The following is a 24,787-nucleotide window of genomic DNA, read 5'->3' on the forward strand; positions in this document are numbered from 1 at the left end:
AGAAAAAGAAAGACTTGCATTTATATAGCACCTTTCACGGCCAACGGGTGTCTCAAAGCACTTTACAGCCAATGAAGTACTTTTGGAGTGTAGTCACTGTTGTAATGTGGGAAACGCGGCAGCCAATTTGCGCACAGCAAACTCCCACAAACCGCAATGTGATAATGACTAGATGATTTGTTTTTGTTATGTTGATTGAGGGATAAATATTGGCCTCAGATACCGGGGATAACTCCCCTGCTCTTCTTCGAAATAGTGCCATGGGATCTTTTACATTCACCTGAGAGAGCAGACAGGGCCTCGGTTTAACGTCTCATCCAAAAGACGGCCCCTCCGACAGTGCAGCACTCGCTCAGCACTGCACTGGAGTGTCAACCTGGATTTGTGTGTTCAGGTCCCTGGAGTGGGACTTGAACCCACAACCTTCTGACTCAGAGGTGAGAGTGCACTCCCAGGTCTGATGTAGGACAAATTAGGTGCAAGGTAACGATCGCTCTGCTCTAGCCAAGATCATTTATTGCCTTTTGTCCCCGATGTGAATTCTTTCCACCTACCACATAAACCATCCTCGTTATCTCGCAAGAAAAATTAACAGTTTAGTATAACTTTATTCCAAATTAAGGTCAGATTTGTGCTGTGGGTTTGTGTCCACTAAAAACTTAAATGATCCAATCTCACATAGGACCGTGACGGAGAGAAGCTTCCACAGAATCATAGAACAGTTACAGCACAGAAGGAGGCCATTCGGCCCATCGAGCCCATGGCGGCTCTCTGCAAGAGCACTTCAGCCAGTCCCACTCCCCCCGCCCTTTCCCCGTAGCCCTGCAAAATACTTTTCCTTCAGGTACTTATCCAATTCCCTTTTGAAAGCCACGATTGAGTCTGCCTCCACCGCCCTTTCAGACAGCGCATTCCAGATCCTCACCACTCGCTGCGTAAAAAGGTTTTTGCCTCGTTTCGCCTTTGGCTTTTCTGCCAAGGTGAAACAAAAGAGTTCCAACCTCTTGTACTGTTTTATTGATGATTTTTAGCAGTAATAGGCTGACAAAGTTCATGCATTGCATTTTAACATATGTTTATTTTGAATACAGGCTCTTACTCACTGTCTGTGAGGGACTTTGATGCACAGCACGGAGATGTGGTGAAGCACTACAAGATTCGCTCTTTAGATAAAGGAGGCTATTACATATCGCCCCGGATAACCTTCAACACGCTCCACGAGCTGGTCAGCCATTATTCATGTAAGTACATAAGAACATAAGAAATAGGAGCAGGAGTAGGCCATACGGCCCCTCGAGCCTGCTCTGCCATTTAATATGATCATGGCTGATCCGATCATGGACTCAGGTCCACTTTCCCCGCCCGCTCCCCATAACCCCTTATTCCGTTATCAGTTAAGAAACTGTCTACCATCGTGCTGAACACCATGTTATCAACAAATCGGAGCCAGGAGCCATTTCTACAACTTACTATTTTGGTCAAATGAAGACACTTGAGGCTGGATTTTCAGTCTTCTGCCACCTCTGTTAGCGTCCCAGAGCGGGTGGCAATGGCGGCGGTAAGCACTTCCGGGCGAGCGTCCAGCTCCCAGCGCCCCGCCCGGGTCTTTCGGGGTCGGTATCGATGGGGGCGCGGGGCATTACCGCCCGGGAGAGGTGAGCCGGTGTGCAACGCCCCTGGTTGCGACACCGGTTCAATATTTGTAACGCACCCAACCTTTAGCGTTCCACAGCGACCCCTGCTGGGACCGCCTGGGAAAGCGGGCGGGCCGAGCTGTAGCGGCTGCAGTGAGGTCACCGAGGTCGACCTCGGGTAAAGTGAGATTATTTTTTTTTTTTTTGCGATTTATGTTGTGGTGGCGTGAGTTATTTATTGGGAATGTTTTTTGGTGTTCATATTTCAGGTGTGTTTCCCCTCCCAGGCCGGCTGTTTAGCTCGGGATTTTCGCTTGCTCAGCCGGCCTAGCCGCCCTAAGACAGGTGTCCAACGCCTCCCTTAGCACTCCGCCCCACACTCCGGGCCCAGCGGGTGAATTTTGCGGCGGCAGACGCAATCCATTTCCCGGCGCAAAATTTACCGCTCAGCCCGGGACACCGTTACCCAACTGAGGTGCGACCAAATTCCCCCCCCCCCACCCCGCTTGAAGTTTTTCAGTGACCGATGTGCTATCTAAAAGTTCATTGTATGGCACGGAGCTCTGGTTGTTGTGAAAGTGCCTCTGAAGATCATGTGCCCATGAACTGTGCCGCTAGAGTGCTTCCCAGGCCATTTCACATCCACCAAGCTTTTCCCACAAGGCTTGGTCAAGACTTTCCAGGGATAACAATCAGCGAAGACCGGAGTGGAGGCAGGGGGCATGGGGGTGGGTTGCGAGGGGCGATTTAATGACCTGTCTGGTGGGAAAGATGCATGGGATGGTGACAATAGTCCAAATCCACTAACCGGGCCAAGGTGGCACCATTCAAGCCCACCAATACTATCGGCGACTTTGAGCTGGTCCGCCGCTCCGGCTGCAGGAAAGCAGGGGCCTAATTGAAATCTAAACGTCACGCCCCGAGGAAGCCGTTGGCTGCTGCAGCCCTGGCGGATCCGGGAGTCCCGGGCGGGACTAACCCCGGGGCAGTCCGCCGAGTGGCCAGGAGAGGCCGCGGTGATTTGATTTTAGAAACCAATCACTTTTATGTGGAATGCTCGTGGGTTGGGAGGAGCAGGGGTGTTTCCATGGCTGTGGCCTGGTCTCCTTCTGCCCCCGCCCCCCCCCCCACCCCCGACCCACAACAGCCCCGCTCCCCCCCCCCACCCCACCCCTCCCCCTCCAGGCGGTTATGCCAGGGAACGTAACCTGAGATCCGGTCCCCACCCCAATTCCCGCTCCTTCCCGTCGACTATGATGTCATTCCTGCCAGAGTCGAGCAAGAGACAGTTAAAAAAAACAATTTAATCGAGGCCCGGCTGCCAAAATCGTGTGGGCCTCGCTTCTCCGAGATACATTGCACTCCCCAGAATTTATTATCTCTTCTAGTAATTTATAGAACAGAGAAGGCTAAGAGGAGATTTGATAGAAATGCTTAAAATGATGGAGGGCTTATGTTAAGTAAGCAATAAAAGTACAAACTGAGTACTGTTTAACTGAACAAGGGACAACCTTGGCTCTGCTTTATTACGGCCCAAAGTGCCTGACTCTCAAAATGGCTGGCCTTTTATACCAGAGCAGCACCATGTGCGCGCTGCTCAGTGGCCTCCAGCAATGACACCATCTGGTGGCTACAAACAGCATGTACATACATAACAGCTTAGATACAGTAAATAAAGAGAAGTTGTTTCCAATGGCTGAAGGGTTGATCAGGAGAGGGCACAGATTTAAGGAGACTGATAAAATAACTAGACAGCTGAGGAAAAACCTTTCTTTACGCACCGAGTGGTTAAGATTTAGAAAGCACTGCCTAATCGGGTGATGGATCATCATAGGCAGTCCCTCGAAATCGAGGAAGACTCGCCTCCACTCTAAAAGTGAGTTCTCAGGTGACTGAACAGTCCAATACGGGAATTACAGTCTCTGTCACAGGTGGGACAGACAGTGGTTGGAGGAAAAGGCGGGTGGGACTGATTTGCTGATTTGTGGATAGAGATTTAATAGCAGCCTTCAAAAGGGAATTGGATAAATACTTGAAGGAGAAAAAAATTGCCGGGATATGGGGAAAGAGTGGGGGGAGTGGGACTGACTGGACTGCTCTTCGAAAGAGCCGGCGCAGACTCGATGAGCCGAATGGCTTCCTTCTGTGCTGTACTGTTCTATGATTCTATGATTCATAACTTCCGGGGATCGCTTCTCACGCAGGTCCCGCCCCCTCTCCGCCATGGCAACCATCCCACCCAGCGTTGAAATCAACTCCATGGACATGAACTCAACGCACTTGTGTGGTTTGTTTTAATTGTTAAAATTGTCAATGCACAAGCTGTTGGTCGACTTACTGAGCTAACTCTCTCTCTCGCTCTCTGTTGCAGTTAACACGGACGGTTTATGCCAGTGCTTGAAGAAGCCTTGCCAGACGCAAAAGCCACAAAAGCCATGGTGGCACGATGAATGGGAGGTCTCCCGGGAGTCGCTGACACTGATCGAGAAGTTGGGAGCGGGGCAGTTCGGAGAAGTTTGGATGGGTATGTGCAGGAGCAACTTGCAGGGTTTTTTTCCGTTCGGAGAGGCCTGAAAGATGTCACTGTAATATGTGTCTGTGTGTGTGCGCAATTGAAAATAGCAGCTACAGAATCTCATTAACATGGACTGAATTCAGGCAATCCATAGACAAAATAAAAAGTTGGAGAATTACAATCCTGGGTACAGTTAAACCACCGATGTTATGTGCACCTGTATGCACCTTCTAACGCATTCCTGGCTTTTCATCACAGGTACGAAACAAATTGGGAAATTTTAAAAGTCTTTGTCACGAGCTAGAAGGAATGTGCTAATATTGGCTCGGATTTACCCGGGCCTACCACTGCGAACACGGTGCGTACGTGGCCCTAAGTACCCCGCAGGTTCCAGGTTTCTGCGTGTGATGCGCTTGCTCGAAAACCCGCAACTTGCGATCTCTCAAGTTTTGGCTTGACAGATACCCCGCACCCCCGGGAAATGGACATTTGGTGGCGGGGAGTTGGGCTACTACTGTCCAACAAATGCCCATGAAACTCTTGGTAAAAGCAGGTGCATCATCTTCTTTTACCAGCGGAAGAGTTTAAATAAATATTAAAATAATGTTTTTCTAATTATTTAAACATTAAAAAACTTTAAAATTAGTTACAGATTACTTTTAGCCCCTTTAAAACATTTAAATTTATTTTCCAAAAAGTTAAATTTTTGTTTTAAATGTTTAATTTTAATGTATTTTAGTTAATTTTGAACCTGTAATGATTTATTTTTTTATTGACCTGATGTGTAATTGTGTTTTTTAGGGGACTCCTATTCATGCTTATGGGGATTCTGTATGTAAATGGAATCCCCATCATCATCATCATAGGCAGTCCCTCGAAATCGAGGAAGACTTGCTTCCACTCAAAGTGAGTTCTCAGGTGGCTGAACAGTCCAATACGGGAATTACAGTCTCTGTCACAGGTGGGGCAGACAGTGTTTGGAGGAAAGGGTGGGTGGGGAGTCTGGTTTGCTGCACGCTCCTTCCGCTGCCTGTGCTTGATTTCTGCATGCACTTGGTTCAGCGTGCTCCCGGATGCTCTTCCTCCACTTAGGGCGGTCTTTGGCCAGGGACTCCCAGGTGTCAGTGGAGATGTTGCATTTTATCAGGGAGGCTTTGAGGGTGTCCTTGAATCATTTCCTCTGCCCACCTGGGGCTCGTTTGCCGTGTAGGAGTTCCGAGTAGAGCGCTTACTTTGGGAGTCTTGTGTCAGGCATGCGAACAATATGGCCCGCCCAACAGAGTTGGTCGAGTGTGGTCAGTGCTTTGATGCTGGGGATGTTGACCTGATCGAGAACACTGACGTTGATGCGTCTGTCCTCCCAGGGGATTTGCAGGATCTTGCGGAGGCAGCGCTGGTGATATTTCTCCAGCGATTTGATGTGTCTACTGTACATGGTCCATGGCTCTGAGCCATACAGGAGTGGGCGCCTGAGGAAGAGAGTGTTCGAAGATCAGGTCCTCAAATCTGGCACCAAGCTTATGGAATCCCTATAAGCATAATGGGGATCCTGATTTTTGATTGGTTGGCGTGGTCCATGGGATCCCAAGGGCGCTTGCAAACCGCCTGCGCCTCCAGGATACGGGGCCTTTACGCAGGCGTATGCCTGTAGGCCCAGGAGTGCGAGTATGCGCACCTCCAGGTTCGTACTTCTCTTGCGGTTCGGAGGCATTCGCCCGGGGGAAGCCCCAACCCACAAATTCAGTCAATTTACATCATTAGCTGGGGGAACAGTAGCATAGTGGTTATGTTACTGGACTGGTAATCCATTGGCCTGGCCTAATGATCCAGAGACAGGAGTTCAAATCCCACCACGGCAGCTGGGGAATTTAAATAAATCTGGAATTAAAAAGCTCGGATCAGCAATGCTGACCGTGAAACTACTGGATTGTCGTAAAAACCCAGCTGGGTTTTCACTAATGTCCTTTCGGGAACGAAATCTGCCGCTCTTACCCGGTCCGGGCCTATATGTGACTCCAGACCCACAGCAATGTGGTTGACTCTTAACTATCCCTCTGAAATGGCCAAGCAAGACACTTAATTAAGGGCAATTATTAATGGGCAATAAATGCTGGCCTTGCCAGCGACGCCCACGTCCCGAGAATGAATAAAGAAGAAAAAGTGCTGCCCCTGACGGTTCTCATTCTTACCCCGTGGTTTTTCCCCGTACATCCATCATGTAACATAAGGATTATATAGTATCCTTAATGGAGTAATGGTTTACGGTTGGACAAGATTAATGTGACCAATCGTAACATATTCAGAAGAGATAGTGAGGGGAAAACTGGGAGTGGATAGCAGTATCCGTAAAGGATTCTATCAGAGCTAGAATGTAAGATCAATAATCAGAGGGCATAGATTTAAAGTAATTGGTGGAAGGATTAGAGGGGAGTTGAAGAAAACTTTTTTCTCCCAGAGGGTGGTGGGGGTCTGGGGTGGAACTCGCTGCCTGAAAGGGTGGTAGAGGCAGAAACCCTCACCACATTTAAAAAGTACCTGGATATGTACTTGAAGTGCCGTAACCTACAGGGCTACAGGCCTAGGGCTGGAAAGTGGGATTAGGCCGGATAGCTCTTTGTCGGCCGGCCCGGACACAATGGGCCAAAATGGTCTCCTTCTGTGCCATAAGTTTCTAAAATTATATGATTCTACAATTCTACACAAGAATATTGTCGCGGATTGTGTTAAAACAGAATCCATATGAATAGAGTTGTGGAATAGGGAGAAAAATGGTACATTATAGATCACTAGAGATAAAATAGAGGGGGGAACCTGCAGATAGTTCAGCGAGAACAATATAACGATTATATTGGGCGTTTTTCACCAATCCAAGATAGGCTGGGATAAAGGTCACACGTAGGGTCAAACTGATTTTGGAATAGGAACCGCTGCCCTGCACCAACGTCAAAGTTCATTGATTTGAAATAACCTTAACTACAGAACAAAACCCAAGATGCCATTGAGATGCAGAATCCACATAAAACAACAGTTTGGGTCTGTTCTCCCAGCAGAACCCATGGGTAAATTAGGTTATCGTGGTGAGATGTGATGAACTCGAATAACTAAAAACCACTCGACTGCGATACAGATGCACTTCGAGGCATGGTAGCGGATGTTTGATCTTATCACACACACATCCTGCTTAACCCCTTCACCCCTTGCATGAAGCTGGAAAAGGTGCACTCGGCTTGCTGGCAGAATAGCAGAATTGGCGTGTGTAGCTGCCCCTTTAAGTCTCGAAGCCCCAACACTGGCGAAAGTCGGACATTAACTGAGCACTCACGAGTAATTATCCGCGGCGCACAGGCAGAGCTGTCAACGGTGGGCGATTTACAGGGGCCGAGATTTTCTGTCGTGGGCTCCATCCCTCAGGCATTCACTTGTGCCCAAAATATTCAGACGGCTAAAAGCATGTCTGTCACAGGAGCCCCGGGAGATTACCACGTGCTATTAATGTACTCTCTCCTCTGCTATCTGCCTTTCACCCTCTTTGGCCTTGAAATTACATGGAGAATACTGGCAAGCAAGCATTCGTATTCATTTCTTTTAACAGAGGCAATAACCAACGTTCGCTATAAGCTGTGCGGCCACACCCCGCGTAGCCTGGGACTGGCATTTTCGTTGTGTGGAGGTTGGGGCAGAATAGGGTTAAGAAATAATTACTAAGAATGAAAATGAAACGAGCGCCAATGTGCATCACGAGTCTGCAGGCACGTAACAGAACAGTCAGGCACCAGACCACCTGTTTTGATTTTTGTAATGTATTTGCTTCACGGGTTCTTTGCTTAAGAATTCATAGCAACACATTGCTGTTAAGAACTGGTTGGTTTATTAGCAAAAGTTTAACATTCACACTACACATTACCAGTTCATCCACCAAGCTCACAACCACCTGCCTCATCGTGGATCCCCTGAACCCAACTGGCTGGGGTTTTATTGAGTCTTGTGAATATCACGTGACTGGCTAAGCCACTCACAATGCAACAGCTCTACAACTATATTTTTTTAATAAAACGATGAAGCCGAGTGCCCCCTTATTAAAGGGACACCAAAACCCACAAATCACCAATAAAACTTTAAACTTTGCTGATCAAATTAAAATTAAAATTTGGTTGCCAGATGTGATGATGTACTCCAGTCCCTCCGGCGCCCACCTCCCACGTGCTCCATCTCCAAGGGCGTTATGTATGGAGAAAGAGTCAGACTGAACACTGTGAGCTCAAAGTAACGTGTGACCTTAGTCTTTTATTTGCAGGTCTCCAGAGTGCCTCTCCAATCTGTGAGCCCTCCTTAAATACCTGTGCTTCCAAGGGATTATGGGATCCCTTTGGACTCCAGGGGATGAGCCCTCTGGTGGCTGTACAGAGTAAATACAAGTTTACATTTTAACAAAGGGACACCCTGGCGTGAACGTAGCCGTGACAGTTGACAGAACGACTCCCTCGACCGCCCACTGCTTGGACCGGTTAATGGCCACCTTGGCCAGGTCAACAGCTCTACAAACCAGCAAACATGCTCACAGGTGCCTATGTTACAATAGCCCCTGAAGTAAAGGTGGCATTGTACGAGGTGGTTGCGAGGGGAGTGGCACTCCATGTCACCATTCCCATCGGTCAACAGGAAAATAGGTCAAAAATCCGACACTCCCTAATTGTTCTGAAGCTGTTAACTGTCTGTGATTCGATGTCACTCTGCACTGCCCGGTAAACTAGATTTTATAACACCCATCAAAACAACTGGTCCTGTACGAGAGTTGTGATCCAATATTAGGACGGTGTATAAGTTATGAGGGGCCGAAATAGAGTGGATAGGAAGGACCTATTTCCCTCCGCAGTGGGGTCAATAACCAGTGGGCACGGATTTAAAGTAATTAGTAGAAGGATTAGAGGGGAGTTGAGGAGAACTTTTTTCACCCAGAGGGTGGTGTGGGTCTGGAACTTTACTGCCTGAAAGGGTGGTAGAGGCAGAAACCCTCATTGCATTTAAAAATTACGTGGATATGCACATGAAGTGCCGTAACCTACATCATCATCATAGGCAGTCCCTCGGAATCGAGGAAGACTTGCTTCCACTCTAAAAATGAGTTCTCAGGTGACTGTACAGTCCAATACGGGAATTACAGTCTCTGTCACAGGTGGGACAGACAGTGGTTGAAGGAAAGGGAGGGTGGGGAGTCTGGTTTGCCGCACGCTCCTTCCGCTGCCTGCGCTTGATTTCTGCATGCTCTCGGTGACGAGACTCGAGGTGTTCAGCGCCCTCCCGGATGCTCTTCCTCCACTTAGGGCGGTCTTTGGCCAGGGACTCCCAGGTGCCGATGTTGCACTTTATCAAGGAGGCTTTGAGGGTGTCCTTGTAACGTTTCCTCTGCCCACCTGGGGCTCGCTTGCTGTGTAGGAGTTCCGAGTAGAGCGCTTGCTTTGGGAGTCTCTTGTCGGGCATGTGGACGATGTGGCCCTGTCCAACGGAGCTGGTCGAGTGTGGTCAGTGCTTCAATGCTGGGGATGTTGGCCTGATCCACCACCAACATCAGTGTTCTCGATCAGGCGTAACCTACAAGGCTACGGATCAAGAGCTGGAAAGTGGGATTAGGCTGGATTGCTCTTTGTCGGCCGGCGCGGACACGATGGGGCAAATGGCCTCCTTCCGTGCTGTAAATTTCTATGATTATGTAAGTTGCATATTCACTGATTTTTTTTTCCCCATTATGGACAGGTTACTATAACAACTACACCAAAGTTGCCATTAAATGTTTGAAGACTGGAAGCATGTCTCCTGAAGCCTTCCTAGCAGAGGCCAACTTGATGAAAACTCTGCAACATCGTAACTTGGTAAAACTCAACGCCGTGGTAACTGAGGAACCAATTTACATCATCACAGAATACATGTTAAACGGTAAGCTGTCCACTTACAGAGGAGTAACACATTCCGTTAACCCTCGTAGTGGAATTGTCATAGTGTACCCATGAACCACATCTTAGCATCATAGTTTCGACACACTGCATCTTGATTCTTGAATGTAATAGTATATTTGAAGAAATTACTCATTTTTCTTTTGCTTGTTAGTATTTTCAAAATATGTTCTCGTCCCTCTTCCATGCCCCTCATCTTCCACTCTCATGGATCCCCCAAACTGCAGTCCATTCCCTGTTGGGAAGGGCTCACGGAGAACCTGTTTGCTGGTCGTGAACTAGTTTCCAGGAGATGAACAAGAGCATTCGTGGATTGTCCCATCTCTCCCTCAGCTCAGTGCTTCTCCAGACAGCCCAGTTAAGATTGGCAACTTACTAAATAAAAAACTCTAACTCCCGACTCCTGCACCTGGAATTACACTGGGCGTCCTCCCGATCTCCCGATCCCCTGCCACATCTTTGGCAGATCAGCAAAAGCCCCAGAGAAAAAGCACTAATGGGCGTTTATGCGGCTTGTCTAAGATTCCTGTCAATCTTCTACCGAAGCTACACAGGGAGATTGGGGAACTTTTGCGGAAATTCTACCAGCTGATGTTTTTGGTATCGGCCATTTGGGAGATTTGCCTGCAACGTCCTGATTCAGGAGTGGTCCCAGATCATTTGTAAGGTATAGTATATGGGAATTTGTGGGGAGTACCTGGTGCTATTAAACTATGAAATCAGCTAATAATGGACCATATAGGAATCCTTAAAATGTGAAGACGAGGTACTAATTTTAGGCTTCTAAAACACCAACTTAAATAGGCACAAGAGCCACCTAAATTAACATCGTTCCCATCGTTCCTTTCCCTCGAGACAATGTCAAGAAAATGAACTTGCTATGATGAAAAATCACAAGCAAAAACCTCTTTTCAACTACCTCCCGGCAAAGTGTGGGGAGAATCATTCTAGCTACTGTGTAAATGAACTTCCTTTGATTGGTAGAATGACAGAATCATAGAATGGTTACAGCACAGAAGGAGACCACTCGACCCCTCCCCGTCCTCACCCCTCCCTATCTCTGTAATCTCCTCCAGCCCCACAACCCCCCAGATATCTGTGCTCCTCTAATTCTGGCCTCTTGAGCATCCCTGATTATAATCGTTCAACCATTGGTGGCCGTGCCTTCTGGAGCCTGGACCCCCAAGCTCTGGAACTCCCTCCCTAAACCTCTCCGCCTCTCTACCTCTCTTTCCTCCTTTAAGATGCTCCTTAAAACCTACCTCTTTGACCAAGCTTTTGGTCACCTGCCCTAATATCTCCTTATGTGGTGTCAGATTTTATTTGATAATCGTTTCTGTGCAGCGCCTTGGGGTGTTTTAATACATTAAAGGCGCTATATAAATACGAATTGTTGTTGTAGTTAGTTACTGCTGGGGTTCTGCTTCACTGAGCGAAGTTGTAACTTTATATATTAAACGATGAGCTAATCAAGTTGCAAAACTCCAGAACTTCACTGCTTTATTCAAAAACTCAAAGTATTGCAAGAAGGATTCCTAATTATCAAGCACAAGTTCTTGTGTTTATACAGCACAATCCCTATAATAGTACGGTATTCTGAACTCAAACTTTCTTTGGGAAGGACTCCTGATGTTTCTTTTCCATGGAAGATTAAAATCCCTGGAGAAACGTGTTTGTGTTGGAATTTTCCTGGCCCCAAACACGTGTCTTTTTAAAGAAATCTTCTGGATAGAAATAATTGCCAAGAGATTTTCAGTGGGGAAAAAAATTGCTCAGTATTCCTAGTAGACTCATTAGTTTAAATTGGAGGCAAATGACAACTTGGAGGCTGAAGACAAAGTCAAACTCGGTGGTGGGGGGATTTCATGAAATACACAACTAATAAGCACGCACAATACACTGTGTGTAGTTGAGAAAAGAAGACACACAATATAAAAAGCATCCAGCAGTTTGGATTTTGAAGAAAAGCTGCTCCAGTAAATTTGCAAGACAGCTAAGTTCTGGTGAAAGGTCCGAATCTTATTTCTAATTGTTCTACTTCAGTACCTTAATTAGCGATCGGCAAATACTTATAATGGTAAGATTAAGGTGTCAAATTACTGTGTTTTGTTAGTGTGAGCTGTGGCTCAGTGGGTAGCACACTCATCTCTGAGTCAGAAGGTTGTGGGTTCAAGTGCCACTCCACAGACTTGAGCATGTAATTCGAGGGAGTGCTGCAGTGTTGGAGGTTCTGTCTTTTGGCTGAGATGTTAAACTGAGGCCCTGTCTGCTCTCTCAGGTGGATGTAAAAGATCCCACGGCACTATTTTGAAGAAGAGCAGAGGAGTTATCCCTGGTGTCCTGGACAATATTTATCCCTCAATCAACATTATCTGGTCATTATCACATTGCTGTTTGTGGGAGCTTGCTGTGCGCAAATTGGCTGCCGCGTTTCCTACATTATAACAGTGACTAAATGACTAAAGTACTTAATTGGCTGTAAAGCACTTTGAGATGTCTGGTGGTTGTGAAAGGCGCTATAAGAATGCAGGTCTTTCTTTCTTAATGGGATGAAGTTTGTGACTGATGCCAGATTGGAAAATGTTCCAGTTTTCTTTTGCACGCAGTCCTAAGGCCAAATATTTGCAGGTCCGGCACACCATGGGATGTGTGCCTGAAGAAGCACCTCACAATAACTTCCATTAACTAAAACCCATGACTGCATTGGTGTGCCATTTCTATTGCCTGTATGCGGGTTTGTGGCACTGGATTGTCACTGCTCAGACTCATTGCACTGGCGGAGAGGGGAGTTTTAACCTTCCTGCTTGGGCTGAATCCAAACTCGATCTTGGAGGTTTTGTTTCATTCCTGGGATGTGGGCGTCGCTGGCAAGGCCGGCATTTATTGCCCATCCCTAATTGTCCCTTGAGAAGGTGGAGGTGAGCCGCCTTCTTGAACCGCTGCAGTCCGTGTGGTGAAGGTGCTCCCATACCATTTAAATAGACAGAATGCTACTCTCGTGTGCTGCCCCGTCTCAAGACCTTGGAGACGGGGCTTTTTGGAGAAACAAGTAACAAAAATAGTTGCCCAAAGTGTGTCCCCATGGATAAAGAAAGAAAGAAAGGCTTGTGCCTTTCACCACCGTCGGACATCTCAAAGTGCTTTACAGCCAATGAAGTATAGTCACAGTTGTAATGTAGGAAATACGGCAGCCAATTTGCACACAGCAAGCTCCCATGCACAGCAATGTGATAACGACCAGATAATCTGTTTTGGTTAGGTTGATTGAGAGATAAATATTGGTCAGTACACCAGGGACAACTCCCCTGCTCTTCTTCAAAATAATACCTTGGGATCTTTTACATCCACCTGAGAGAGCAGACAGGGCCTCGGTTTAACATCTCATCCGAAAGACGGCCTCCGACAGTGCAGCACTCCCTCAGCACTGCACTGGAGTGTCAGCCTAGATTTTTGATCGTAAGTCTCTGGAGTGGGACTTGAACCCACAACCTTCAGACCCAGAGGCGAGAGTGCTACCCACTGAGCAACGGCTGACACTTTGCTGAGTAATATCGGACACCCTCTTGCTTATTGGGATCATGCTGCTCTTTTAAGTCTGCCAGTAGCGTGCTTCAGTTCCAGTAAACTCGTTTGCTGCTACAAATTTTATGATATATCCATGAAGTGGGATTCCTGTACAAATATAACCATTGAATTCTATTTATTGCCGAATAAAGGAAAGACCTAATCAACGGCACAAAAGAACAATAATGGAGCCAACCAACGCCAGGAAGTTCCACCCAGTCTGTTGTGCATATTCAGGAGTTGTTTTTCATATTCATACTGCTGCCTTTATTGAATTAATATACAGGACATGCCAGAGAAGATCAGAAGTCGCATCTTTTGTATTAATGGCTGTTTGTCCAACAATCGAAAATACTGACCTCATTACAACCTATTTTAAAATATGAGAGTGCCAACATGTACAGTGCAATGAATTCATAGATAAAAGAGTTCTTTAAATAGTCAAACAAGGGTCAAACTCAACACAGCCTTTAAACATAATAACAATCAGATAGTTTATTTGAAGATTGAAAAGAGCCTTGTGGTATCTATTCTTAGGGTAGGGAACATTGGCTGCATTATCTAACCTCAGGAATTGTAAATCAACAACAACAACCTGTATTTATATAGCGCCTTTAATGTAGTAAAACGTCCCAAAGCGCTTCACAGGAGTTTTATGAGCTACATAATTTGACACCGAGCCGCATAAGGAGAAATTGGGACAGGTGACCAAAAGCTTGGCCAAAGAGGTAGGTTTTAAGGTGCGTCTTAAAGGAGGAAAGAGAGGTAGAGAGGCAGAGAGGTTTAGGCAGGGAGTTCCAGAGCTTGGGGCCCAGGCAACAGAAGGCACGGCCACCGATGGTTAAACGATTATAATCAGGGATGCTCAAGAGGCCAGAATTAGAGAAACGTAGACATCTCGGGGGCTGTGAGACCGAGGGAGATTACAGAGATAGGGAGGAACTCATCTAAGATCAGCATTGCTTGGGATCCAAAGTATGTTTTCAGAGTACAAGATTATTTATTTTATTCAAATTGATTAATTAAAAAAATAGGGGAGGAAACTTCAATTGATTGCTTTCTGACTGGTGGGAAAAAAAATCTTACGAATTCATTTTATTGATGCAACCTAAGTATTAAATCTCAAAAGTTTATAATTTGTACCACATATCCCCAGTAGAGCTCCGTTTATTATTTGCACCATGCATGCCTAGTTACAGGTCATCAGATTATGCACGTCCAGTACAGGCCAGGGAATGATCTGGAGTCAATCTGGAAAGATAACAATTTCAGTAAACCCCTTTCCCCGTGCCCTTTATCCAATACAACAACAACAACAACTTACATTTATATAGCACCTTTAACGTAGTGAAACGTCCCAAGGCGCTTCAGAGGAGTATTATGAGATAAAAGATTTGACACCGAGCCGCATAAGTAGAAATTAGCGCAGGTGACCAAAAGCATGATCAAAGAGGTATGTTTTAAGGAGTGTCTTGAAGGAGGAAAGAGAGGTAGAGGGGTTGAGGGAGGGAGTTCCAGATCTTGGGGCCCAGGCAACAGAAGGCACGGCTGCCAATGGTTGAGCGATTATAATCAAGAGGGCAGAATTAGAGGAGCGCACACATCTCCGGGGTTTGGGGGCGGGGCGGGGAGGTGCGTGGTGGGGCTGGAGGCGATTATAGAGACAGGGACGTGTGAGGCCATGGAGGAATTTGAAGACAAGGATGAGCATTTTGAAATCGAGGTGTTGCTTAAACGGGAGCCAATGCAGGTCAGCGAGCACAGGGGGTGATGGGTGAGCGGGACTTGGTGCGAGTTAGCACACGGGACAGCCGAGTTTTGGATCACCTCTAGTTTACATAGGTTAGAATGTGGGTTTATAATTTGATAAGAGATCAGAACTGAGGTCCATTTGAGAAGCAATAAATATTTTGAAAATGTAAATGTTCACAAATTCTGAACTTAGAAATGTAGGTTTACTGTTTCTGTAACATCAGCAGTTTGAGCATTTAATGGTTGCAGGGGCCAACTGCACCGAACGTCAATATAACCAGGTTACCATTTGGTTCTATTGTTGAAGAATGATACGAATGGAGAAAAGCTCTGCGTTTTGCTCTGGCCCTGAGAAAGCTTTTTCTCCTGCTTCCCTCGTGCCCTCTCTGAGCTCACCTTGCCCGTGAGACCCACCTCCTGCTCTCAGCTCCATTCCCACTAAACTGCTGACCTCTCAACTTCCCCCCCTTGGCCTCCAAGCTAGCTGACATTGCAAATGATCCCGTCTCCTCGGGCTCTGTCCCCCTCCCTTTCACAAGAACATAAGAAATAGGAGCAGGAGTAGGCCACTCGGTCCCTCAAGCCTACTCCAGCATTCAGTAAGATCGTCAACGCCAACTGAATCAGTAACACTCAGACAACGTCAGTGTTCTCGATCAGGCCAACAGCCCCAGCATCGAAGCACTGACCACACTCGACCAGCTCCGTTGGGCGGGCTACAAGGCTCCCAAAGCAAGCGCTCTACTCGGAACTCCTACACGGCAAGCGAGGCCCATGTGGGCAGAGGAATTGTTTCAAGGACACCCTCAAAGCCTCCTTGATAAAGTGCAACATCCCCACCGACACCTGGGAGTCCCTGGCCACAGACCGCCCTAAGTGGAGGAAGTGCGTCCGGGAGGGCGCTGAGCACCTCGAGTCTCGTCATCGAGAGCGCGTAAAAAACAAGCGCAGGCAGCGGAAGGAGCGTGTGGCAAACCAGTCCCACCCGCCCCTTCCTTCAACAACTGTCTACCCCACCTGTGACAGAGACTGTAATTCCTGTATTGGACTGTTCAGTCACCTGAGAACTCACTTCTCGGCCCCAAGTTTCCACATGCGGCAAAACAGGCGCCCCTCCGAGCTGGGCGCCCGTTTTTTGCGCTGAAAACGGCGCCTGAAAGAAAACGCGCTATTCTCGAGCGCTTTGCAGCTCGATGTCTGCTTGGCGCGGCGCCCAGGGGGCGGAGCCTACCACTCGCGCCGATTTTGTAAGTGGGAGGGGGCGGGTACAATTTAAATGAGTTTTTTTCGTGCCGGCAACCCTGCGCGTGCGCGTTGGAGCGTTCGCCCACGCGCAGTGTGAAAGAAACATTGGCACTCGGCCATTTTAAAAAGTGCTGCAGAAAAAGTGAAAATTTGTTTATTGAACCCTTGCAAAGGCTTGTATTTAAATTTTCTTGATATTTCTGTGTGTGAGGGTGAGGGAGTGCATTCTGTAATTAAAGATAGACTGTGATAAACGGGACACATGCACTTGTTTGAGACTATTCAAATTCTTTGTAGCTGTTCAATTTTTAACATTTTTTAATAAAACCACATTGCCCTTCCATGATCAGCACTGAGGCTTCCTGCAGCTTTCTCCCCCTGCCGTCCGTCGGGCCCAACGGCAAACCGCTGCCTCAAGTAATGAGGCTTCCTGCAGCCTTCTCACTGCCTCCCCCCCCCCCCCCTGCCGTCGGTCGTGCCCGTCGGGAACGGCTGCCTCAAGCACTGAGGCTTCTTCCAGCTTTCTCCCCCTGCCGTCGGTTGGTCCCGACGGCAAACCGCTGCCTGAAAGGCCTGCCTGGAGCACTTTCACACAGGTAGGAACATGGTTTATTTAATCTTTTCTTTGCTTATAAATTTTTATTCAGGTTGGATTTATTTGTATAATATTTGTATAAGTATAACTAAGGATTTATTGTAGAATTTAATGACTTCCCTCCCCCCCCCCCCCACCTCGTTCCCGAAGCCTAATTTGTAACCTGCGCCTGATTTTTTAATGTGTAGACAAGGTTTTTTCAAGCCTACAAAAATCTTCACTTGCTCCATTCTAAGTTAGTTTGGAGTACGTTTTCACTGTGGAAACTTTCAAGTCAGGCGTCAGTGGCCGGACACGCCCCCTTTTGAAAAAAAAATTCTGTTCAAAAGTGAAACTGTTCTACCTGACTAGAACTGCAGAAAACTTAAATGTGGAGAATTCCGATTTCTAAGATACTCCGTTCTCCACCAGTTGCTCCTAAAAATCAGGAGCAAATCATGTGGAAACTTGGGGCCTTAGAGTGGAAGCAAGCCTTCCTCGATTTCGAGGGATTGCCTATGAATGGCTAATCATCGATCTCAACTCCACTTTCCCGCCCGATCTCCATATCCCTTGATTCCCCTAGCCAACCTCAATCTCCTCAACAAAAAAAAAACCGTGAGCCCTCTGTCCTTGCAAACTGCCCCACCCACATCTCCAACCGCCCTTTCCTCTCCAAAGTGCTTGAACGTGCTGTCGCCTCCCGAATCCCAGCTGAGTGGGGGCTGCCCTCGCTGGCTTCCGCTCTTATTTATCAGATAGTAGCCAGAGCATCTCCAGCAGCGGCTTCTGCTCTCGATCCCACACTGTTGCCCCTGGGGACCCCCAAGGATCTATCCCTGGCCCCCTCCTGTTCACCATCCACAAGCTGCCCCTTAGTGAAATCATCCGAAGACATGGGTCAGGTTCCACGTGTACACCGTCCACACCCAGCTCTACATCCACACCAACTCTCGCAGCCCACCCGCCGGCTCTGTGTTGTCTTGCCCGACATCCAGTCCTCCATCAGCCGCAATTTCTTCCCGTTAAACATTGGGAAGACCAAAACCATTGTCTTCGGCCCCCGCCACTGATCACTACTGCTCAGTAGTCCCTCATGATGAGGATGACGTTCTTCATACCAAAAAAAAAGATGGGCTCACGGGTGTTACAATGAACTACATCTTAAAGGGTGGACGATGCCCGTGCGTGGATTTTTTTTAACATGCAGTGACCGTTGCACACCAACCACCACACGGGCTCGACAGAGCTAGGTCTTGGTCCAGTGGCGAAGATTGACCAAGACGGCTGGAGACCTGCTCTGCTGTGCCTCCCCTGAACCCTGACCCCGCTGCTGTTAAATGCTGCACCGCCCTTGGGCCACGACCCTTCACTTCTATAATGAGTGTTGCCACAGACATACAGTTCCCACCACTGAAAACTTTCAATATGGTCTTGCTTGTATTGGTCTCTTTCCCTTTTTACAGGCTTTATTCTGCTCTTGCTGTATTATTTTCACTGGTTACATCTCCCTCCCCAGCCACGGTCTCCGGTTGAAGCCACCTGTGCGTAACCTTGACAATCTATTTGACCCTGAGCTAAGATTTCAACCCCCTTATCCTCTCCATCACAAAGACCACCTCTGTTACATCGCCCGTCTCCGCCCCTGCCTTAGCCCATCTGCTGCTGAAGCCCTCATCCGTGCCTTTGTTACCTCCAGACTTGACTATTCCAACACACTCCTGGCTGGCCTCCCACATCCTACCGTACGTAAACTAGAGGTGATCCAAAACTCGGCAGCCCCGTGTCCTAACTTGCATCAAGTCCCGCTCGCCCATCACCCCTGTGCTCGCTGACCTACATTGGCTTCCTGTTAAGCAACGCCTCGATTTCAAAATTCTCATCCTTGTTTTTAAAACCCTCCATGGCCTCGCCCCCTCCCTATCTCTGTAATCTCCTCCAGCCCCACCACCCCCCGAGATGTCTGCCCTGTAATTCTGCCCTCTTGAGCATCCCTGATTATAATCGGTCAACCATTGCCTTCTCTTGCCTGGGCCCCAAGGATCTGGAACTCCCTCCCTAAACCTCTCCGCCTCTCTAGCTCAGTTTCCTCCTTTAAGACGCTCCTTAAAACCCACCTCTTTGACCAAGCTTTTGGTCACCTGTGCTAATTTCTACCTATGCAGCTCGGTGTCAAATCTTTTATCATAATACTCCTGCGAAGCGCCTTGGGATGTTTCACTATGTTAAAGGTGCTATATAAATACAAGTTGTTGTTGTTTTTGTAGTTTGAAATGTGTTCCTTGAGAATTGGTTGATGCAATGGCTTCGAACGTTGTCTTTTCCTCCTTGGGATGCTTGCTCAATTCTAGATAAACACAGGATCAAAGCAGTCTCCTTTAATTGTAAAAACCCTAACTGGAATTAAATTGGACAATCTCGGCCCTCCCACTGTGCACCAAATCCACAGCACGTACGTAACTGCCATGTTTTGACACTGATTTGCATTAATTGTTTTCCTTGCTCCAAGTAGCTGTATTGCTGATTGAAGTGTTGTTGAAGCAAATTAGGTTTACTCTGCATCTGGCCAATGGTGGGGCTTAATGCTGATCTAAAAGTGGAAAAGCAATTGAAGCCAAGTTCAGGGAGAGGTCAAGATGCTCCACACTCTCTCTCTCTGGTGAGAGTTGGTCTCAAATTAAATGTATTTCTGCTGCGCAAATTGCATTCCCTGTGGACACGAGTTCCACATCTCAAGCCTGACCTTGGCTTTGTTAAACAACTCTAATTTGGCACCATCACTCACAAAGGACTAATTGCGAGCATTGTTGAGGAAAATTGCATGGGTATTTAAGTAAGGGATGGTCTGAGGTTTAAGTTGGAAAACATTACAAGTCAGGGCAGTACTGGGAGTATACTGACAGTATGAACTCTATTATCTCAATTCAAGGCTTGATGATGTTACTAGGTGGAGTTCAACTTGAAAGATGTTCCATTTCCCACTATTATCCTTTATATTGGCAAGCACAAATATTTTTAAGCTACCCTTGAATTGAATGAGAAGTTACTAAACTTGAATTACTAAGGGCTAAACTGCTTTTCCTAGAATCGGATCCCAGCATAGCCAGCACTCTATGCTGGTTTTATATACAGTAAATTCTTTTATTTTAACCATTGAGACATCTTGCAAAGGCAGATTGTTTTATTTAACATTACTTTGTCCAGTTCCTAATTTTAAAAGAAAGCATCCTGTGAGAGACTGGATCGACTGGGCCTGTATTCACTGGAGTTTAGAGGATGAGAGGGGATCTCATAGAAACATATAAAATTCTGACTGGACTGGACAGGTTAGATGCAGGAAGAGTGTTCCCAATGTTGGGGAAGTCCAGAACCAGGGAACATAGTCTAAGGATAAGGGGTAAGCCATTTAGGACTGAGATGAGGAGAAACTTCTTCACTCAGAGAGTTGTTGATGCCTGTGGAATTCCCTACCGCAGAGAGTTGTTGATGCCAGTTCATTGGATATATTCAAGAGGGAGTTAGATATGGCCCTTATGGATAAAGGGGTATGGAGAGAAAGCAGGAAAGGGGTACTGAGGTGAATAATCAGCCATGATCTTATTGAATGGTGGTGCAGGCTCGAATGGCCGAATAGCCTACTCCTGCACCGATTTTCTATGTTTCTATGTTTCTACATATTTCTCACTGATTTTAGCATTGCACTGTCGGAGATGCCATCTTTCAGATGAGACGTTAAACTGAGGTCCCATCTCCTCTCTCAGATGGACATAAAAAAATTAGTTGGCATTATTTTGAAGAAGAGCAGGGGAGTTATCCCCAGTGTCCAAGTCAATAGTTATCTCTAAATCTAAATCTATATCTAAAACAGATGATCTGGTTGCTGTTTGTGGGAGCTTGCTGTGCACAAATTGGCTGCTGCGATTCCCACATTACAACAGCGACTACACTTCAAAAAATATTTCATTGGCTGTAAAGCACTTTGGGGCATCTGATGGTAGTGAAAGGCGCTATATAAATGCAAGTCTTTCTTTCGTTCTTTCACTATGACCCCAGCTAAATGACGGTGCACTTGGGTACACAAATTGCTTCTTTGAGTTCAACATGGTGGTCTGTTAATGATTAAGACAATTGGTGCTTAGATTCAAAATTCACAGAAATGTAACTACAACTATTCCTCAAAGTTGTCTATTTAGAAGAGAAATGTAGGCTGTTTGAGTTAGTTACACATTCACACTCACAAATTGGACACTGACAGTTGACTACTTACTGCCAACAGAAGCCATCTCATATCTAAGTATAAGAATATAAGAACATAAGAAATAGGAGCAGGAGTCGGCAATTTGGCCCCTCGAGCCTGCTCCGCCATCCAATAAGATCATGGTTGATCTGATCATGGACTCAGCTCCACTTCCCTGCCCGCTCCCCATAACCCTTTACACCCTTATTGCTCAAAAATCTGTCGATGCTCACCTTAAATATATTCAACGACCCAGCCTCCACAGCTCTCTGGGGCAGAGAATTCCACAGATTTACAACCCTCTGAGAGAAGAAATTCCTCCTCATCTCAGTTTTAAATAGGCAGCCCTTTATTCTAAGACTATGTCCCTTAGTTCTAGTTTCCACTATGAGTGGAAATATCCTCTCTGCATCCACCTTGTTGAGCCCCCTCATTATGTGCTGTAACCTCTATTACCTCTCAAACGACCTAGAAGTTAAGTGGAAGAAAACAGAAGGTAAATATGGTATCTGTATTAAAATATCTCATGGAACATTCCAAATAAAATGTTATTATAGGATCCTCAATTGATATTTTGAACAAACATTTAAATATCCCATTGAGCACAATGCGATTGCTTACACTTTATACGATTTAAACGTGTCCCATGAAGCGTTTATACTTAATACGTGGTTTGCTAACAGTTTGACTCAATCTTCTAAGCTAAAGTCATTTTAGAAATTTAGGGGTGAAATCCCCTTTGAATGAAAAATGGGACACAGCCTGTGTTTCTCTGTCATTAGTAGCCCATTCTCAGAGACTGACCCTGTCACCGCCTTGCATTTTCACAATTTCATTAGCAAATGATTGATTATGAGTAACAACATGCACTCTACCGTTTCTCATTGAAAGAGGGATCTCACAAATCATCCAAGCTTATGGGTGTTTTATATTGAACGATTACATAAAACAGATGTGAACACTTACCCTGTTTTTGTTTTGGTTACAGACAAAAGCCTTTTTAAGATCACACGTTATAAATAATGTGCTTTGGCCTGGGTAGTTACAGTCTGTATGCTTCCCCTAAATTAATCAGATTTCATTTTTATCATTTTGGACTGTGACAATAGCGGTCCATTCTGATATTTCCTGACTGCAACGTTCCATTTCCCATCACAAATTATTTCCGATAATTGGTGGTTAGAACTATGGGCCAGCTCTTCTTTGAACTTTTTGGATGTAGGCCAGCTCCTGTACAAAGTGGGATGCCTTTGACACAACTGAAAGATACAATGTGGAAAATAGCTTGCAACAGAAGAAAAGAATTGGGAACTGTATGTATCTAGGTCAGGGCAGTTAGCACCCAAATTCGATGGCAGATGAGGCTTCCATCTGCTTTGTGTTTTAATTTTCTGCACTATTACATAAGAAATAGGATCAGGAGTCGGCCATTCGGCCCCTCGAGCCTGCTCCGCCATTCAATGAGATCATGGCTGATCTTCTACCTCATCTCCACTTTCCTGCACTATCCCCATATCCCATCGCGAGCAGAGATTTGGGATCTTTGTCCAACTCTTGGTCCAGCGAATGTTCTTCGCGTAGAGGCCCAGGACCCCAAGTCTGCGAACCTCCCGGACCAAGTAAGTTCGGAGAAATCTTTCAGGTTGGAGGCATCCGCCTGTGGGAAGCCTCCGACCACAATTTACTGGGCCAAATATGTTTAGAACCTCGAATTCCGTTCTCAACAGATATCGACCCAGTTCCCTTTTAAAGGTGTCGAGTGACTCCAAATCGACCATCTTCTCTGGAAGCCTGTTCCGTTGGCCCACCATTCTTCGCCAGGGTGAGAAAAATGTCTTGCTTGAGCCTTGTGAATTTTAAACATTGGTCTTGGGTTGTTCAGAGTGCTGCCACGACTTAAAATAAATGAAAGACTAAAGGGGCCGCAGTCAGCACAGTTTGTCCGTGTAAGCATGAGTGACGCTGATGATAAACTCAGCATGGTCAGGAGACACCACAGGACATTGAGCACCAATTCTAGAATGGGGAAGAAGGGGATTTTTTTGTCTTAGGTGTAACATGCTTGAGACCTATGGAAGTTAAGAGGGACTGTATACAGTTTTGGTCTCCTTACCGAAGGAAAGCTATACTTGCCTTAGAGGGAGTGCAACGAAGATTCACCAGACTGATTCCTGGGATGAAGGGATTGTCCTATGAAAACAGATTGAATAGACTAGGGCCATAGTCCCTAGGGTTTAGAAGAATGAAACGTAATCTCTTTGAAATGTATAAAATTCTTAAGGGGCTTGACATGGTAGATGCAGGGAGGGTGTTTCCCCTGGCTGGGGATCTAGAACCAGGGGGCACAGTCTCAGAATAATGGGTCGGCCATTTTGGACTCCTTTCCCAATCTACCAGGTGACGGAACGACCTTGCTATTGTCATCACCAATACCTAATGCTAACGAAACGTATGTATGTATCTGTATGTACTACATTGATCATTTAAACCTCGTCCCCTAGTCCCGAATAGTTGTAATGCTATTTTTGCATTCAAAATGTTTTTGTGTGACTGTGTGTGTGAGTTTGTGTGTGTGTGTGTGTGTGTGTGTGTGTGAGTGAGTGAGTGTGTGTGTGTGACTGTGTGTGTGAGTGAGTGTATGTGTGTGAGTGTGTGTGTGTAAATGTGTGAGTGGACAGTGTGTGTGACTGCATGACTGTGTGTGTGTGTGTGAGTTTGTGTGTGTGAGTGTGTGACTGTGCGTGTGTGTGACTGCGTGTGTGAGACTGTGTGTGTCTGTGTGTGTGTGTGAGTGTGTGACTGTGCGTGTGAGACTGTATGTGTCTGTGTGTGTGTGTGTGTGTGAGTGTGTGACTGTGTGTGTGAGACTGTGTGTGTCTGTGTGTGTGTGTGTGTGTGTGTGACTGTGCGTGTGAGACTGTATGTGTCTGTGTGTGTATGTGTGTGTGTGTGAGTGTGTGACTGTGTGTGTGAGACTGTGTGTGTCTGTGTGTGTGTGTGTGAGTGTGTGACTGTGCGTGTGAGACTGTGTGTGTCTGTGTGTCTGTGTGTATGAGTGTGTGACTGTGCGTGTGAGACTGTGTGTGTGTCTGTGTGTGTGTGTGTGTGAGTGTGTGACTGTGCGTGTGAGACTGTGTGTGTCTGTGTGTTTGTGTGTGTGTGTGTGACTGTGTGTGTGTGAGTAAAAAAAATATGGTTCCACTGGTGAGAATTACGGCTTAGTGCACGGAGGGTGATTATCTGCGATGATGGCCACGAGCTGAGTGAAGGGTGGGTGTACGGTTTTAGGAAATACTGCTGTGCAGTGTTACGAGACAG

At 46.5% G+C, this 24,787-nt stretch overlaps 1 protein-coding gene across 1 annotated transcript in view; it reads left to right on the forward strand.

The window, feature by feature from the left end:
- lck (LCK proto-oncogene, Src family tyrosine kinase) overlaps positions 1–24,787 on the forward strand; it is a 97,222-nt gene that overhangs the window by 32,401 nt on the left and 40,034 nt on the right. The window contains exons 7-9 of the mRNA XM_070898414.1: positions 1,092–1,241; positions 4,006–4,158; positions 9,901–10,080. Of these exons, the coding sequence (XP_070754515.1) occupies positions 1,092–1,241; positions 4,006–4,158; positions 9,901–10,080 (483 nt within the window). The remainder of the gene's footprint in view (positions 1–1,091; positions 1,242–4,005; positions 4,159–9,900; positions 10,081–24,787) is intronic.

The sequence above is a fragment of the Pristiophorus japonicus genome, chromosome 14, assembly GCF_044704955.1.
Source record: "Pristiophorus japonicus isolate sPriJap1 chromosome 14, sPriJap1.hap1, whole genome shotgun sequence".
NCBI lineage: Eukaryota > Metazoa > Chordata > Chondrichthyes > Pristiophoridae > Pristiophorus > Pristiophorus japonicus.